This window comes from Sinocyclocheilus grahami, unplaced genomic scaffold (genome assembly GCF_001515645.1).
Source record: "Sinocyclocheilus grahami isolate Dianchi unplaced genomic scaffold, SAMN03320097.WGS_v1.1 scaffold7.1, whole genome shotgun sequence".
In the NCBI taxonomy this organism is placed as follows: Eukaryota; Metazoa; Chordata; class Actinopteri; order Cypriniformes; family Cyprinidae; genus Sinocyclocheilus; species Sinocyclocheilus grahami.
In genome coordinates, this window is record NW_015505186.1 from 2,802,918 (window position 1) to 2,820,932 (window position 18,015).

The 18,015-nt window shown below is 37.4% G+C and overlaps 3 protein-coding genes across 8 annotated transcripts; all 3 read right to left on the minus strand.

Annotated features, from left to right (window-relative positions):
* Positions 1 to 873: 873 nt before the first annotated feature.
* ccdc169 (coiled-coil domain containing 169) lies at positions 874 to 8,761 on the minus strand. Its single transcript, XM_016278365.1, has 8 exons — positions 8,688 to 8,761; positions 8,484 to 8,566; positions 5,224 to 5,334; positions 3,579 to 3,619; positions 2,236 to 2,334; positions 1,871 to 1,924; positions 1,582 to 1,658; positions 874 to 1,002 (listed from the first exon to the last, which is right to left on the minus strand). Exons 1-8 carry the CDS (start codon positions 8,759 to 8,761, stop codon positions 909 to 911), a joined length of 633 nt encoding a protein of 210 aa, XP_016133851.1. The 3' UTR covers positions 874 to 908.
* Positions 8,762 to 8,983: 222 nt separating this feature from the next.
* On the minus strand, positions 8,984 to 13,334 carry LOC107589828 (spartin-like). Of its 2 annotated transcripts, none has more exons than XM_016278378.1 (7): positions 12,565 to 13,334; positions 11,662 to 11,856; positions 11,362 to 11,512; positions 10,719 to 10,913; positions 10,458 to 10,616; positions 10,228 to 10,318; positions 8,984 to 9,703 (listed from the first exon to the last, which is right to left on the minus strand). In XM_016278378.1, the coding sequence occupies exons 1-7, from the start codon at positions 13,279 to 13,281 to the stop codon at positions 9,505 to 9,507; spliced, it is 1,707 nt and encodes a 568-aa protein (XP_016133864.1). In that variant the 5' UTR covers positions 13,282 to 13,334; the 3' UTR covers positions 8,984 to 9,504. The 2 variants fall into 2 exon arrangements, with proteins under 2 accessions (XP_016133864.1, XP_016133872.1); XM_016278386.1 differs by lacking the exon at positions 8,984 to 9,703 and adding an exon at positions 9,783 to 10,052.
* A 576-nt stretch (positions 13,335 to 13,910) lies between these two features.
* Positions 13,911 to 16,616, minus strand: ccna1 (cyclin A1). 5 transcript variants are annotated; one of them, XM_016277321.1, is made up of 9 exons: positions 16,528 to 16,616; positions 16,294 to 16,451; positions 16,016 to 16,223; positions 15,431 to 15,552; positions 15,137 to 15,360; positions 14,858 to 15,062; positions 14,676 to 14,789; positions 14,403 to 14,536; positions 13,911 to 14,332 (listed from the first exon to the last, which is right to left on the minus strand). In XM_016277321.1, exons 2-9 carry the CDS (start codon positions 16,444 to 16,446, stop codon positions 14,281 to 14,283), a joined length of 1,212 nt encoding a protein of 403 aa, XP_016132807.1. In that variant the 5' UTR covers positions 16,447 to 16,451; positions 16,528 to 16,616; the 3' UTR covers positions 13,911 to 14,280. The 5 variants fall into 5 exon arrangements, with proteins under 5 accessions (XP_016132807.1, XP_016132802.1, XP_016132823.1 ...); XM_016277316.1 differs by having other exon boundaries at positions 16,294 to 16,454; positions 16,528 to 16,612; XM_016277337.1 differs by having other exon boundaries at positions 16,294 to 16,454; positions 16,535 to 16,593.
* Between the last annotated feature and the right edge of the window lie 1,399 nt (positions 16,617 to 18,015).

The window sequence follows — 18,015 nt, forward strand, 5'->3', positions numbered from 1 at the left end:
TGAGGAACGGCCGGCGGTCCTAAGAACGGCGCGATCGGCGGATTCGACGAGGGAGTAGCCGACGGGCTTGCGGCAACCACATGTGACGACCCCGGGCTGGACTCCGCTTTGTCCACGGTGAAAGCCGATCCAGCGATCCACAGCGCAAAGTTGATGTATTACCTCAGCGACCAGCACAGACCAGCTCCAGGGATGACGAAGCAGATATCGTCCTCTTTTGGAAGGCCAAACAAAGTAGTTTTGCTTTCACAATGAAACACACAGCATCTTCACAACATGGCGGCAGCAACAATACTACAGCAAAAATAAAAGTTATGCCTTCTTTCTTTGACCTGAACATTTGGGAGGTGTTAATGCAAATCTTCCCACACAGTGACATAGCCATGTGGGGGGGGGTGTTAGAACGAGCCGTTTTAGGAGGGCGTGGACCAGTCTTAACTTTTATAAAGAATATCTCTTTGGATTTGAGACTTTAGTCTTTGCAACTTTACAGATCTTCTTTATGCACCAAGAGCTTGTAACACTCCAAAGAGAAAGGAAAAATTTAAATCGCATCATATGACCCCTTTAACATTGTTTCATTGGTTGCTTGCTATCTGGGAAGTTTTCATAACAGAATTAGCATCTGATAAGATAATATATTTAATTAAAGAAATGACCTTGAATTGAAATGAGCCAAAATAAGACAAAGCCCACTAAAATAAGCCAAGAAATTCTTTTTTAAAACTATTTTAAAGTATTTAGTGAATATCATTAAAGTTCAGAGTGGCCTCTGAAAAATTATGCATTATTTTAATGTAATTTAAAAAAATAATAAAATAAAATAAAAACGTTAAAAAAACAAACACTTTGACAAAAATAATCAAACAATAATTGATGGCCGCCCTGTTGAAGATCCCTGAACTGAATTAGTGTTTTAATCGAGGGAGTCGACTCCTTGCTGGTGCTTTTTTGACAGACCCCTTCATAATACTTGAATGTTGCCTCATACTCTCCTGGCCTCTGCTTTAAACAAAACAAAACAAAAAACAAGATTTAGAATATCCAACATTCTAAAAATGTATTTACAAGTACAATTACTGCAATCAAAGACAGACCATCCGTCTACTGTGTCTATTAATATAGGACAATTCAACCTGAATAACTGAATATTAAAGGGATAGTTCACCTAGAAATGGTTATATATCAAAACCTGTTTGACTTCTTCTGCAGAGTACAAATATAAAGAAATCTGAAAGACATAATGTTTAAAAAGACATGACGGTGAGTAAATAATGACAGAATCATTTTTGGGTGAACTATCCCTTAAGTTATTACTCATTCTTAGTCTACTGAGATTGAAAGGATTGGCCTTGTTACTCACGATTTTAAGTATACCAGTGAAATGAGTAAGTATACATTATGAAAAAATCACATTCTGTTCACAGTGTTGATTTACTTTTAATAATCGAATGGCTCAACCCTGCATGTTTTTTCCATGTTGCTTAAAAAATGTTTAAAGAAAAAAAATAAGACCTGGCATTGTTTCCTATGAACCAAAGTGGTGTCATTTGATGATGTACAGTGCGTTTTCACATTTACGTTTTGTCTGAACCCAGCGCTTTCCTCTGGGCTTGAACCATCTGCTGCTTTCTGCTCATATCCAGCATTGAAGACAGCTATAGGGACACATTATCAATATTTATACGCAGCACTTTGGATAATATCTTTGGTCAAGTAGCTCAACACCACAGTGATGGGTCTGATTCTCATGAAACACACATAATGATAAAACCTGCACTGTACAGTGCCTTGGATAAAAACATCTGTCAAGTGAATACACATAATTGAAAGCACAAACTGGAAAATTTATTTTAAATGCCTTCCTCACCTTTGCGATCTCTGCAAGATACGCCCGCCTCTCTTCGTAGACTTTCTGGTAAGTCTATTAGGAATTAAATGCATAATAAAGACACTTATGTCTTTATTTATCTGTCTTTGTAATGTATGACAAAGTAACAAATTGTAATCCTTCCTTATTCTTCCACTTAAGACTCTTATGTCAGCATAATTGTGAAATCATTGTTATTATACCTCTAGGAGAATTCAGCAGGCCAGAAGTAAACTCTTTCACTTTCTCATGTTAATGTCATTTATGTTACAATTAATAGCTGGAGATTTTGTACAACAAGATACGTGATGTCTTGACTAGAGAGAAGTTTTCGTAGTATGAACAATGGTGGTGTAGGACTTCACCTTTCCTTCCTGCACAATTCTTATTTGGAAGTCCTTCTGTTGGGATTGAAGGCCGCACTTCTCAGTAGACAGCAATTTCAGCCTCTGTCTGAGAGCATCCTGAATAAAAATAAAATATCTGAACAAATTAAAGGAATCGTTCACCCAAAAATGAAAATGTGCTCAAAGAATACTCACCCTCAGGCCATCCAAGATGTAGATGAGTTTGTTTCTTTGTCAGAGCAGATTTGGAGCAATTTATCATCACATCACTTGCTCTTCAATGGATCCTCTGCAGTGAATGGGTGCCGTCAGAATCAGAGTCCAAACAGCTGATAAAAACATTACATTAATCCACAAGTAATTATTAATGATGAATTTGTTTCTTACAAACATGCAGATTTTGGCTTCACTAAACGTTAATTGATGTACTGAATCTTGTGGATTATTGTGATGTTTATATAAACTGTTTGGACTCTCATTCTGACGGCACCCATTCACTGCAGAGGAACCACCGGTCAGCAAGCAATGTGATGTTGGATTTCTTAAAATCAGTTCCGATGAAGAAATTCATCTACATCTTGGATGGCCTGAGGTAGAGTAAACTGTCAGTAAATTTTCATTTTGGAGTGAGCTATTTCTTTAAGACAAGGAATAAAGAATGTTCTTATATGATGTGTGATTATATGATAGGGATAAAATGAAGATCATTTGCTTGGGGTCAAGCATGACCTCAAATATTTTCGCTTTTTAAATATTCTAAATGTCATCTCATCCCTCTGGCATGGCCCACCCAAGTCTTTCTCGCTTCTCTTCCCTCATTTACAGATTACTTCTCACTTATTTTTTTTATAAGCAGATTGATTTTAATCTCGTCTTTGGCATAAGACCATACTCAGCTGTGACAGGATGTAATTAGAAACAATTGCACCATGCAACAATAGCTGTTGAAAATGAAATGTGTATACATGCACTGAAGCATAAACCAAATCGTCTCTTCCATCTTGCACAGACAGGGGGCGTGAGGGGGCGTGAGGGGGCGTGAGGGGGCGTGAGGGAGTGAAATGTATATATATTTTTAAAAGCCTGTGTTTTTGACTGCTACATACGGTTCAAGTCTATGACATTCAGAATTTTATCATTAATAACAATAATAATTCTTTAAAATATATATATTTTTATTTCTGTTTATATTTAGGCTATGTAATTATATTTTATATAATTTGTTGATTTTGTTATATACAATATATAATTTATATAATTATTTAATATTTAAATTCAAATGATTTTATAATTTATAACAATTACAATTTTGTTTAGAAGTTTTGAAAGTTGGTAGAACTTTTTGCAACTGAAATGCTTACCTCTGACATTTGATCATATGAGCGAATAGAAGCCAGTCGATCTGAAGAGCAAGACAAAAGTTGGTGCAGTGTGTACACAATACATCAAAATAACAGCATGGCTTATTCTCTCAGCTCTAAAGTATATGGCTTGCTTGTGCCTGCCTCATATTACATTCTGTATCAGCATAAGACCCTTGATCATTCATTTGATCATAACTGATGTGAAGAATCAAATGACAGATGTGATGATGAAGATAATGAAGAGAACTTAGAGGTAGAGCCAACATAGGAAATCATGAATGAAGTACGTGAAACTGTGGACATGAACTATGACCTATCCCAAAATACTTTTTTCCAGACCATATAAAGCTTCCCTTACCAAAAAGTAGTATACTTCAAGTTTATTTTAGTAAGTATACTTAAGTAAAGTTCAAGTATATTTTAAGTATACTTTATGTAGTAAGTACACAAATATCAGTGTACTAGTAGTGTACTTGTAAGTGTACTATTTCAATACTCCTTGGGACTAAATTGGCCCACTTTCTAGTATATAAAAGTATACTTTAAAAAGTATAACAGTAGTAAACTTTGAGTACACAACTAAATTTTAGCTTGTACTGCAACTATACTAAAAGTGAACTTATAGGTATACTGATATTTTACTAATTAAATACTTGCAGTAGCATTTTTAGTACACTTTGAAGTATAGTCTCAGTAAACTACAAGCAAGTATACTCGTAAGTATTCTTTAAGTGAACTTTACATCATACTTTAAGTATACTACTATGTCCCTATTTAGGTATTAATTTGTATATATTTTGTTACATGAATATCTGAACATACAAAACATCAAAAGAACAGGGTATCTGCTTGTAAACAAAAACATTTTATTCTAGCTTCATGCATTCTTTTTATAAGTTTCATAAATAAAAAATAAAGAAATAAACAACATTTTGAACAAAAAGCTGAAAAAAGACTATGAATTGGATTCAGAATGATAATCAAAACGTAGATAAAGTCGATCAACACCCCAAAGCTTGACAGTCATTATTACCTCTTTATTGGTCGACATTTTATTCCATAATGTTACATAGTTCTGATGCTGTTTTATGTCTGATGATCGTGTTAGATTACATGTGGAAGCATGTTTCGGTTTCTTTTTCACTTGTGTTTTTTGGAAATTCTGTACAGAAGATGTGAACTAGCGCCCCCTACAGTATATCAATGAAAACACGGATTCTAGGAGCACAATTATAGCTAAAATATATTTAGCCTTTTTCTAAGTATAAGTCAAGTATACTTAAATGTAATTTTAAGTATATTTCTGAGAAGTACATAAAGCCCATTTCCGAGAAGTACATAAAAAGTAGACTAAAAGTATACTTTCTTATTTTTTAGTTTAAAAGAAGTATACTAATAGCACACTTGAATAAACTTCTTTTTCGTAAGGGTTATCAACTGAATTGTCCCGTTATTTTTCTGGCAGGTGCCCCCAAGTGTGTCTTTGTATTATTGCAAACTGATTGCAGCAACACACTATAAGGGAGGCCTGAAAACACCATAAATTACAAAATATAAAGGCTATGGGTTATATTATACTATAAGATAAAGTACTATAGCAACAACAACAAAAAAAGAGAAAAAGAAGCGTTTCTTATGTTACCTGAGGGGTCACCGCGGAGGGTCTCGAGTCTCTCTTGAATGACACTGATTTGTTTCTCCAGCTGCTCGTTCAGTTCCAGCTGTGTCTCATATCTGGTTCTCCACTCGTTCTCTGAGGAGAGTGGTACGGTTCAACTTTAATAAATGTACGAATTTGTTCTTTTTGCTCATTAGATTACTAGTCAAATGTAATTTTGCTCAGTAGTATATACCGTAGGTCAATGTTTCGGTAACACTTTACAAGAACAGTACATGAATTATCATGTACTAATACCTGAATTAATAATTACTTGACTATGAACTAATGTTGAGTTAAGATATGTATTAATCAAGAACTAATGAAGAACTAACTTAACTACGACATGAGTCATATGAACTACTGCATGAATAACACTACCTTAATTACATGTTAGTTCCTGCATGTTAGTTAATGTATTAATTAACACTTTGGGGTAAACTAAATCAAACATGCTCTAGAAGCAAGGTGTATGAAAATGGCACAATGTAAAATTGTTTATAAATTTGCCACCTGCAGTTGTCACAAACATCAGTGAACGACAGTGGATTTCTTGCAATATTTACGTTTAACCTAGCTCATCCAACACACAATGATGCATTCATAATTAAAAAACAATTTCATCTCATTCTGTTTTGAGTGATTCCACTGCTGCCATCCTACAATAACGTATTCATTAAGCAGGTGCAATTTTCCAAATTAAAATCAGTGTTAGCATAGAGATGATGGTTATCGCTTTGGTTATGTTATGGATTGGTTTACTATATTTATATCATAATAATGCACTGCAATCAGATGTTTGTCTCGTGATCTTGCTCTTCTTTTGGGTCACTATTGCCCCTTCAAAATGTCAACTTTCCTCCTACTGTTCAGTTCCTTCTCCATTCAAATGCAGCCACATGACCTCTGCTCTTCCACTTCTTTACAAACCACCGAAAAGCACCAAATATCTGATTTAGATGAGCTGAATATGTATAGAACATGTGTAATTGATAACCTTTAAAAGATGTGCCCCTCCAAGACAAGTCATGACATAATGATACATTAACAAGTCATGAATTCATGTTATTTAATAAGTAATTAATGACGAGTTAGTAATAACGTGCCCCCCCAAGTAAAGTCATGACATAATGATACATTAACAAGTCATGAATTCATGTTAGTCTATGAGTTGTTAATGATTTAGTTATAATGTGTAGTCATGTAAAGTCAAAAGTCATTATCTAAAATACCAATTAACATCCACCAAGGTGATTCTTATTTTGCACCAGTATATCCAAGACGATTACTTTAAGATACTCACCCGCACTTAAAAAAAGCACAGAAATGAAAAGGTAAAACACTTTTATTTAACAAAGCTTTTAAATATCAGTGCACCTTAACCCAAGAGGCATAAGTTGTATAATACTTGTATATTTCTTTACATAAAATTCAACATAAAATTTAAAGATATTACATAATGTAAAAATAAAATCAATATTTAAAACTGTGTTTGGAGAATGTTCACTAATAACCAACAGTAACATTAACAAAACATTGTTAGATATTAAAAGGATAGTTCACCCAAAAATGAAAATTGTCATCATTTACTCACCCTCAAGTAGTTCCAAACCTGTATGAGTTTATTTCCTCTGCTGGACACAAAGGAAGCTATTTGGAAGAATGTTTGCAACCAAGCAGATCTCGGCCCCCATTGACTACCATAGTATGTTTTTTCCTACTATAGCAGTCAGTTTATAATTTAGGCTGATTGGCTGAATTAACTCTACGAACACGGAAAACAGTGATAGATGGACCTCTCAACCTTACACTAAGGTTAAAATCTAACTCAAGTTTGAGGCGACCAAACGAAACATGATTATCTATTTCTGCTCAGCTAGCGACATTGGACATCAACCACACGGCAAGCACTAATACTTTTTCATATACTAATTACTTTCTGATTACTTTCTTTGTATAACAGTTCTATCTAATAGCATATTAGACAGGACTGTTAAACAGATCGTAAACTAATAAAGACAGAGAATGGAGGCGCTGTGTGCTCAGGCTCTGGCGTTCATAACACTGTCAAAATAAGTCACAACAACAAGCATGGCTTGTGTCACTTCAGAGTTTCTACTGGCAGTGCGAATGCAACTAGGAAAATGGCCCTAGAGCAGTGGTTCTCAAGCCTGTCCTGGAGTACCCCCAGCCCTGCACATTTTGTATGTCTCCCTCATCTATCACACCTGATTCAACTCTTCAGCTCATTGGTGGAGACTGCAAGACCTGAAGTGGGTGTGTCAGATATGGGAGACATACAAAACGTGCAGTGCTGGGGGTACTTCATGGAGAGGTTTGAAAACCACTGCCCTAGGGGAACATTTAGTTCTCTGGGAACCACCCTGGTGGCTAGTTCCTAAAACCAAATTCCTATAACTACCCAGTGCGACAGGGGCTAATGTCACCCTCAGGGTCCACAGTCCATAGTCTGCCCGCACCCGCACTCGCCCACCAAGAGTTGTCCTGCGCCGCACCCTGTTGCTTCGGGTCCCGCGGTACTCCAGCGGGCGGCGGGAGTGCAGGTCTCTAGTCCACAGCCTTTCTTGTCTGATGAAATTATTTCTAATTAAACGTAGCAACATACTGACTGGCAGAATTGTTCTTAAAGTAGAAACATTGGTAACACTTTACAATAACAGTACATGAACATAACATAAACAAAGCTATGACCATCATCTCCATGCTAACACTGATTTTAATTTTGAAAATTGCACCTGCTTAATGAATATGTTATTGTAGGATGGCAGCAGTGGAATCACTCAAAACAGAATGAGATGAAATTGTTTTTTAATTATGAATGCATCATTGTGTGTTGGATGAGCTAGGTTAAACGTAAATATTGCAAGAAATCCACTGTCGTTCACTGATGTTTGTGACAACTGCAGGTGGCAAATTTATAAACAATTTTACATTGTGCCATTTTCATACATCTTGCTTCTAAAGCATGTTTGATTTAGTTTACCCCAAAGTGTTACTTAATACATTAACTAACATGCAGGAACTAACATGTAATTAAGGTAGTGTTATTCATGCAGTAGTTCATATGACTCATGTCGTAGTTAAGTTAGTTCTTAATACATATCTTAACTCATCATTAGTTCATAGTCAAGTAATTATTAATTCAGGTATTAGTACATGATAATTCATGTACTGTTATTATAAAGTGTTACCAATGTTTCTTGCATTTTTGTTCATATACAGACCTTCTCCGTCAACACTGTGAAGTCTCTTCTCCAAATCAGTCAGTGTGCTCCTCAGGTCAGACACAGAGTCCTTTAACATCTCCCTTTTAACGATTCACAGATTACTAAATAAGTCTAATCAACGTGCAGCTGCAATGTCTGATATATTCATGGTGACAGCAGTCAAGACATTGCTTTGTGTTTTTAAAATATGTTTGGACTTACTTGACCTCTCTCTCCTGCTCGACTTCTGCTTGCAGTTGGGATAACTCATAATTTCTGAGATCAGTTTCTCCCATCCTCAGTCTGAGTAATGAACAGGTTTCACTTTCATCGGTGTCTTTGTGATTGTTCGGCTGTATCCACGGCAACGAACAACCACCACAACATTGATTACGCAATCACGTTGGGTCCTATTGTGCGGCGACCTTTTCAATAAGCTTTACAACAACGCTCACTGTAACGGTGAGGATTTGACAGATGTATTTGAAATCATGTTTAGAAAAAGGCTAGAAGACTCTACTTTTTATTACAACTATGGCAGTTGTATTTACACAAAAAAAAAGTCACAAATAGTACCATGGTGTTATGTTTTTCATTACGGCTAATGTTACATTTTTGTGGTAAACTTTAATGAGGCGGCATTTCCTTAAAGTTAACATAAGCCACAAGAATGTACAAAAAAGTTATAGAGTACAGTGATGTTAATTCTTAGTTATCTTCCAAGTTTTCATCTTAATGCATCTGAAGAATGCACATGAAAATCAAAGATACTTGTGAAATAAAAATTCAAACAAGGTAAAATAAAATCAAAAACCCTGTTGTTGTTTCTTTCTATAAAAATAACCATCTGAATATCTTTAAGAAAATAAAAACGTTATCTTTGAGTAACAGGAGTATAACCTTTAACTAGTACAATACATATCTAAGTGCATCCTTGTAAAACATTGCTCAGTATAATATCAATCTCATTATCAATACAAAACTATACTTTTTTGCTACGAGAATGTACATAAGTTAATTGATGACAGCTAATAATTTATTATTTTCTCTCTGGCTTTTCTTTCTTCTCGGTTCCTTCTCCTCCTGAGCCGTCTTTCACCATTGCTTTTGCAGTGTGCTTGCCTGTGCTCTTCAGTATACCCTTGATGCCCAGGTTGTCCACATTAAATGCTGTGATACCTACATTGACAGCAGACTGGACTGCAGTGTCTGCAGCTTGTCCTGCATCGTCTCCATACCTGATCACAAACATGGAGATATTCTGAGCTAAAAGTCCTGACAGAAGACTCTAAAGGATATTTGAAATAATGTGAAAAGTTTTTAAATGAACAGAACACAGTGCACAGACAAAATGTTGCATTCACCTCAGTTTTAATTCACAAAGCACTCTGACAGTGCAGTAATAATAATAATAATAATAAGCACCTTCTCAGCAACTTCTGAATGGTCAGTACCTCAAGAAAATAAGGCACTTTGGGTAGGTTCGAATTTGACAGATACATTAGTGAGAGAAAACGAAGTGTGTTTTTACCCGCCACCATTTATATGCAGCTAGAGGGGTCCAAGAGGCTTCCTAGACCCCTAAATCTGAAAAGGCAACAGGAAAGAGTAAATTAATCCATTTCCCAAAGCACTGAAGTTTGGATAGGTATATAGCACAAAAAAAACAGCAGTATCAGGTGGGAAAAGAATAAAAGGAAAGCAGAAGAGAAACCGTGAATCAGTGGATCCTGAAAAGCAATAAATAAATAAAAACACCTACTTGTGCTTCACAGTAGTCACAGTCTCTGAAGTTACACTTTTGCCAATAGTCTTTGCTGCTGTTTCCAGACTTGACCAGAGAGTTGACAAACCTACAGAACAAAATTTGCATCTAAACATTAACTAAAATATATTTTGTCAAGTTATAAAGGATCTACAAGTTTGATATACTAAGTAAACCTAATGTAGAAAAGAAAAATGTCAAAAGCCTTTCAGGGTTTATTTGTTTACCTTGTATGCTGCTTCCTGCCACTAGCTTGGCTCCATCCATGTTGGAGCAGCCTTCTTTACTTTTCTTGAGGGATTCTGGGATGAGTTTGCTACCGTGTTTTTTCACGTGTGGAGCCATTTCTTTCCCAACTCTATCGGCTACAGCAGCAACACCATCCACTGGTGAATAAAGCAAAATGTATTGTACATGTTGCAGAACAGGATACAGAAAAGCTCGACATATGTCAGTATAAGATAAATCTAATTACACCATTGTTTTACCTAGAAACTGGCTGACTTTCACAGCACCCCCTGTGGCCTGCTTGGCTGCATTTAGGCCTTTGGTGACCTTGGGGCTGACCTCTGCTGGGGTCTCCTCTGGAGTGATGTTTTCTCGTAGCTTAGTTGCTCCTCTCTGGATGGCTTTACCAGTAGCTTCAGCTCCTCGCACAAGCCCCCGACCCAGCCAGGAGGTCCCTGCTCAGCCACAGTGGATATATCACAATACCTTTAGCACTCGTTTTCCCTGAGAGTGTATTAGAGTGGCCTCTAGTGGCTATTTATAAAATGCACCAAAAATGTGTTCAGTGCACTCTTAATTAAATAAAGGTTCCAAAAAGGGTTTTTCCATACTAATGCCCTAGAATGCCATTTTGGGTTCCCTAAAGAACCTCTCATTGATCAGTTCTTAAAAAAACATTTTTCTTAGTGTGGAGAATACTGTAATAATCTAAAGACTCTGTTGTGCAACAGAAAAATTCCACGGATGTTAAAAGTTATTCATGGAACCTAGATGCCAATCTTTATTTTTAAGAATGTGTGTCTTCTCAACTTCTACTTCAATAGAAGAAACAAATACACTAGATATCTAGTGAGATTCCTATCAAAATTTCAGGTTACTTTACTCTGATCCTAAAGTTCAGACCTGCTAGAATACTCTGAGACATTTTTTCACTCCAAACAGGAACCGTTTTATCCTCCCCTCCTGGTGTTTGGTTTACAGATGTTTCTGAAGGAGGAACCTTCCTACTCAGGTTAATGTCTGTTCCTGTAGCGCCACCTTGTTCTTCGTCTACCTTAAATGAAAATCCCTCGGTTATGAGTAATACGTAGCAAACTTATGAGTTATACAAAACAAATGCATAGATTGAGAGTTCAATAAAAATGTCACTTTTGTCTTTTTTTCATCATGCATTTTGGCAAAAGCAAAAGTGAGATTGAGTACCTGGACCCTGAGCTGTGCCAGTGCTGACAGCTGTTCCTGGAACAGATGCCTGTGTGCTGCAGGCATCTCTGAGGACAGCACCACCCCAACATAGGACCCCGGCACTCCTGCGGTGGTATCGGGAAATGTGAACACACCTTTGTTACTAAGAAAGATTGGTGAGTCTGGGTACAGCGGGTAGATCCAATCACAAACCTGCAAGCACATTTAAATCAAAATGTAGATTTTTTTTTTTTTTTACAAATAAGGGTGTATATAATGCAATGTTATATGACCAAAGTTTCAAACAAAGATGAGACTTTAATAATATGAACTAAAAATAATTCATACACGCACACACAAATCATCTTAAGATGATTCTTAATATTTGTCTTTGACAGTAAAAATATCTAAAAATCCTTAAAAGTAGGCCTAGTTTAAAAAATATTTTTTGCATAAGATTGCTTAAAGACGTAGAGATTATATGTCAAATTAAGTTTCTTATCACGTTTCACAAAGTCCTTAATATCTTTTATTAAAGTCTTTTTATCAAAGTCTTAGCATCTTACACAATTTAGTATTTATATGCTAGGTGCTTTTTTATAATTTGAATAAACTTTTATTTTTATTACACTTTTATAATTTTAAGTCGTCATTTTTTTTTTTAATTCCTATATTTTTATTTCAATGTCAGTTTTAGTCATTTTAGTAGGCCTACTTCACCCAAGACAACATCTCTAATTTTTAAAGTTCTTTAAGTTTTTCGTCTAATAGCCTATTTATATTTATCTAAGCGTAATTTCAATGGCCAAAAACGATTTAAATAGTTTTAGTTAACAATAACAAAACTTGGAGAATAAGACAACAATAAGTAGCCTATACACATTAATAAATATAGAAATATTATCCAAACACAATATTTACCTGTAGGTATGCTGGGGCATAGCTGGCATTACTGTTCTGGCTGTTGCATAGGATTATTCGTAGGTACCCTGGATAAGAAGGGGCGCTGACATGACCCTCAGCAGAAACGAAGAACATCTGCACCCCACTGGGCAAGAACAAAATCTCCATGCCAGCCTCTCTGAGACTGACTGGGGCAAAGGCCTGGCGCTGGGGTGTCTGGTTTAGAGCAGCTTGAAATGGCCCGTTGGCTCCATGAGAGAGTGACAGATGCCCTTTTGTCGGTTGTTGAGTGTAGACTGGTGGAAGTTCAGCGGGTGCAGTGAAGCCCGCCGTAGGGGAGGCAGGATGAGCAGAGGCCCCCCCTGAAGCGGAGACAGGTGCTCTGGTGGTAACGACAGGCTGAGGGTCCTGGAGGACAGGAAGGGTCGGATAAAGGCGCTGACCCGAGCTCGCTGTGGACTCCAGCACCCTGAGACGATCAGCGATGGTGTTCAGAGTCTCGCTCATCTTCAGCTGCGTCTGTCGCGCGAAGTCCCAGTGGCGTCCGACGCAGCGCTCACCGTGCGTGTTCACCTCGAGCCCTCTGAGGACATGCCGCCTGCCTAGTTTGTACAGAAGAAGAGCTTGGTCCTGATTCCCCACCTCGTCATACTGAAGCCCTGAGTTCAGACACTGCAGGGCTTTTTTATAGTTCTCACGAATGGCGCGGATTTCAGCCGGTTCTGGTGACTCCATTGCAGTGCCAAGGAACGCGAATATAACGTAACACTTCAAAAACGAAAGAGCAACTGTAAAACTTAAAAAAAAAAAAAGTGACAGCTTTAGCAGCGTGCGCTTAAATTACCAATGATGATCTTTTTTCCTCATGACACACGACGAAATTATGTAGCTATTTTGTCACTAAGCAGGTTGGACCAGATTACGGGGAAAAGAAAAACCATAAAAAAGTTCATAGCGCTTCTGGTCAACTGGCGCTCTGCCACTAATAAAAAAAATAAGTCACCGATTAAATGTTTTTCATATAGTAAATAACAACTAAAATAGATTTAGCGCCTAACTGGAAGTCGATAGAGAAACTTAAGACTACTAAAATTGAGCCGGTGGTTGTCAAGCTGTATGCGATGACCCTTACAGTGCGCGCGCGATGGTTGTGTCGAGACTACATGTGCGGTTTCGCTCGCTTATATATTTTCTGCTACTTAACTTGGTTTAAAGATGTTACGAAGTAGTATTTCCGTTGACTAAAGTTTTCGTAAAATGAGACGAGTCAGTGAACGCTAGAGGTCGTTATGCACCATAACTAAAATTGTTGCTTTCAAGGGTAGGCCTACTAGGCTGCTCAAAACAGACTTCACAGCAAGCACTAATGCAACTTGTTTCGTTTATTGAAATTCAGTTTTAAGTACATGATATTGCACTTAGTATACAAGTAAAATACATGGTGTACCAGAAAAAGACCCCAAGGAAAGTAGACAGAGTGGTACAAAACCATTTGTTCATTTCATATACTGATAGGGAAGAACAGCCTTCAGACCAACAGCATGTTGGATTTACAGAGAAACAAGTCACTATTTTGTTGATTACTTTATAGTCTTAACCAACCTATGATAAAAATCACGTTTTAAAAAGATTAAAAGCCACATTTAAAAAAAAAAAAAAGTTCATTCAATATTTACAATAGACTTAAGCGCTGCAGTTAATTTGTTGGCCTCAACCAATGCGGTCACCAAAACATCAAGGGAGAGGCAGAGACTCCACAGGCTCAAGCAGGGACACGCCACAATATCTGAAAGACGAGATTAGGCTTTAGTAAGAAGTTAAAAACCAAAACAGCCACATTACAAATACCTGCTTACTTTGAGCTCTTGTATTTCTCCTGGATTGCCTGTTGGGGGCGACCTGCAGCTCCTAGATGGAGTTTATGAAGCTCCTTCAGACATGGGATGATCACGGCCAGTGAATAACCAGTGAAGGCATACAAATTCTCAGGCTGCAAGAAACAAACCCATTTCAAGCGGATTATAGACAAGCCTGCACGAGTATTCGGGGTTTATACACCGTTGTTGACAGTTATGGAAGCACTTTATTGGTTCAAAATGAAAAATTGTCATTGAGAAGGTTAGACGTACCCACAAAACCCCATTTAGAGTGTAGTTGGCCAGACAATATGCAGCTGCAGCAGTCTTGGAAGGTAGATACTGCACAAAGGGATCCACCTCAAGCAGGCTCAGCTCTGAAAGATACTGTTGGGGAGAGGAAAAAGAAATCAATATCCGATTTAGAAAAATTTCACAAGATGAAACCCACTCACCAAAGCAAGGTTTACAGTCCTGGCACAGATATGCTCCTCCAATGTGTACTGCATCAAAAACTGGTGAACTGTGGGTGCAGTCATGTCAAAAGCCAGCACTCGGAGCAGGTGCTGCTCCATCCGAAGCAGCTGTTTCTTTGTGTAGGTGTCATCTGTGATGTACACAAACTCATCCACTTCCGGAGGATACACCTCCTCGCATTTCCTAATCAGAAACACACACCAAGCAGTTACATCAGTAGGTAACTAATTTAAAGAGAAGCGCTCATCACCACTTACGCAGCCAGGAGTATGGCAGCAGTTCCCACAAGCTGCAGTTTTCCTCTCAGGACAGACATGCATGAAAGGAAGCGGTCCAGGTAATTGACAGCCAAGTAGAGAGTCTCCGAGCACAGCTTGTATTCCTCGCCAACCTCAACCAGCCAGTCGACAAGAATGATTCTCATACAGTTGGTTATATCAGGCTGCTTTCTCATATAGCCGGGCTTCGGCCTGTATTTAACCTGAGACACGGTGCATTACAGACAGATAAAGGCAAACTCCAAAAGACCTGCGAACACTAAATATACCAACTTCACATTCACGCAGGTATCTGTGGATGTCCTCCGCATATTCTGGAACACACAGGACGTCCTCAGAAGCAGCGGCATCCTCCAGCAATGACTGCATGGAAGAATCCATGCAAGACCCTAAATATTTATAAAAAAAAATAAAATAAAAAAAAAAAGCCAAACCCATAAATAAAAATCTGCACTGCAAGTGACGAGGTGCCTTTCAGGTGATGCGAGGTTATAAACAGTCAGACTTAAAAGGCCATGGAGAATTTAATTAATATTTTATTCACACCCATAATAGTCAACATTTGAAGTGGATCAAAACCTTCCAAAGTTGTCCTAAAACCAAAATGCATTCTTGTCTTAGGACAACTTTGATGCAAAAGTAAAATGCATTACTTTGCATAAAGAGTAACAATTAGTGACTCTTAAATGGTGTAACAGTATTGCAACACGTCATGGTAACGGAAGTCTTTATCAAAAAAATAAATAATTTAAAAAAAAAAAAACACACACATTAAATATAACAGCTGAGATTTAAAATAACCTACTGTAGCATACAAATACCTAGACACTTTATATATATATAAAAAAAAATTTAAATTATAGCCGTGATCTGCCAGCATACCTGAACCAAGATCTTGGACAGCATCATCTACTAGCAGAAGCTCAGACGGCAGTAAGAATGAGGGTGATTGTTTAGTTGACCGCGCGATGACTGGCTCAACCACGTGATCACCCAGTGTAGCACTCGATGTGCTGACGTCACGGGAAGATGCATCACTAAAAGCTGGCACATATTTGGACGACACCTAATTAAACGATACAAAAGCGTCACTTTATTACACTCCGGGAGCAACACTGTAAACACTTGACACTAACCTGACCAAATACTCGATTGTGCTGATCATTCTCGGTCAAAACACCGAGCACAACCCTTTGGCCAGGCTTGAGAGCGCGCAGGCCATCCGCTCTTCCCAGACCCATGATGTTCTCCTGACGACTGGACACAGGAGCGAAGCCACGGGAAGCCATTTTATCTGCTGAAAATTAGTCCGTTCAAGGTCAACTCAAATTACAAACAACTACTTGAATCAAAGACCGTTCAAAACAAACCTCTTACTGCGTTAAACTCCCGAAGAACCAATAAACTCTCAAGGAGTGGATCAAAGTGCTTTGACCCTAATTGTTTCGCTAAACCTTTTATACGAGCACGTCGATATTCATGACCAATCGACATGAGGCTAATTAACACATTTGACTTAATTGAGATCTCCTACGCTTTCCAGCTACTGCAAATAAATGCTAATTAAACTCGCGTCTAAGGTATGGTCACGTGGCAACATAACCATGGAAACAGTAACGTTACTATGTTTCTGCTGTTCAGGCAGTATTAACGAGTTGACAGACAACATGTTATGAACATGAACACTTTTAGAATTTATAAACGGGTGTTTTTATAAAGTATTAGCATTTTTAACTTTTAGATGAACACATTTCAAAAACAAAACACATTATGCAAAATAAAAAATATGTTAAACTGTGATATTTAGGGCTTTGTTTTCTTCACACATCACATGTCTCATATTTCATTAGATTTGTCGTTTGTATTTCTTTCACTAATTGTTTTGATCTTCGTTTTAAACGTGTAAGGATTAAAATTTTTAGAATGGTTCTGGCCTGGGACAACAGTTCAACAAAAAGATATAGCCTATATAAAAACGTACTGACTTCAAAAATAGTCAAATAAATGATGAAAGCATGAGCTTTAAAGGGGTGGTTCACTGTTTTTTTTCTAGGCTAGATTGTGTTTATGGGGTGCAGTCTAACATGTGTTAATGCTTCGTTAAAAAAAAGCGCATTCTTTTTTCACATAAGTTACCTTTATTCTACACCACTCTGTCCCTTCTCTGAGAAACGGGCTGAACTTTTCCTGTTTTTTTAAGCCCCGCCCTCAGAAATAGGCGATGGGCTCTGATTGGTTAGCTAGCCCAGTGTGTTGTGATTGGCTAAACCGTCTCTAGTGCGCATCTAATCGTCCCGCCCCTCACCTTGTGCTCCGGTTGTATTGTAAACAATGGCGTTGTTAATAGCCCGATTGAGAAGCAGAAGATATTATTGAAGAGGATCGTGCAGAACCTATGCAAGCATGGCCTTTAATGTAACATTATACACTATTCCATTCAGTATAATTTGTATTATTTGTTTGGGAAAGAAATTATAGAAATTAATACTTTTTAGTATTTAGCAAGGATGCTTAAAATTTATCAAAAGTGATGATAAAGGCATTTATAATGTTACAAAATATTTCTATTTCAGATAAATAGTGTTCATATCGATATCGGAATTATATCGTATCGACCGAAATTAAGAAATATATCGTGATATCCATTTTGGCCATATTGTCCAGCCCTAATGGTAGGCCTATGTTTTTTTGTTTGTTGTTGTCTCATACTTTTAGATATGCTGTTATTTGTAAATGCTACTGCTTATGTTAGCTTTTAATATAGGGTTTTATCCTGATTAAAGCTTTAATACAGTACGGCGTAACTGCACGAGCGTCCATGATTAACGCTTCTCATAGCTATGTGAAAATAAGTGTAT

Coding starts and splice junctions, on each gene's coding strand:
- ccdc169 (XM_016278365.1), bottom strand. CDS start 8,761: ATGGGAGAAACTGATCTCAGAAATTATGAGTTATCCCAACTGCAAGCA. Junction 1,925..2,235: donor GAATTGTGCAGGAAGGAAAG/GTGAAGTCCTAC, acceptor AATTCCTAATAG/ACTTACCAGAAAGTCTACGA. Junction 1,003..1,581: donor GCGCTGGGTTCAGACAAAAC/GTAAATGTGAAA, acceptor TGTTTAAAGCAG/AGGCCAGGAGAGTATGAGGC.
- LOC107589828 (XM_016278378.1), bottom strand. CDS start 13,281: ATGGAGTCACCAGAACCGGCTGAAATCCGCGCCATTCGTGAGAACTAT. Junction 10,319..10,457: donor GGCAGGAAGCAGCATACAAG/GTAAACAAATAA, acceptor TTTGTTCTGTAG/GTTTGTCAACTCTCTGGTCA. Junction 9,704..10,227: donor GTGACTACTGTGAAGCACAA/GTAGGTGTTTTT, acceptor GTTTGTGATCAG/GTATGGAGACGATGCAGGAC.
- ccna1 (XM_016277321.1), bottom strand. CDS start 16,446: ATGGCTTCCCGTGGCTTCGCTCCTGTGTCCAGTCGTCAGGAGAACATC. Junction 14,790..14,857: donor GGACTGTAAACCTTGCTTTG/GTGAGTGGGTTT, acceptor TCTCCCCAACAG/TATCTTTCAGAGCTGAGCCT. Junction 14,537..14,675: donor CTCTAAATGGGGTTTTGTGG/GTACGTCTAACC, acceptor TGTTTCTTGCAG/CCTGAGAATTTGTATGCCTT.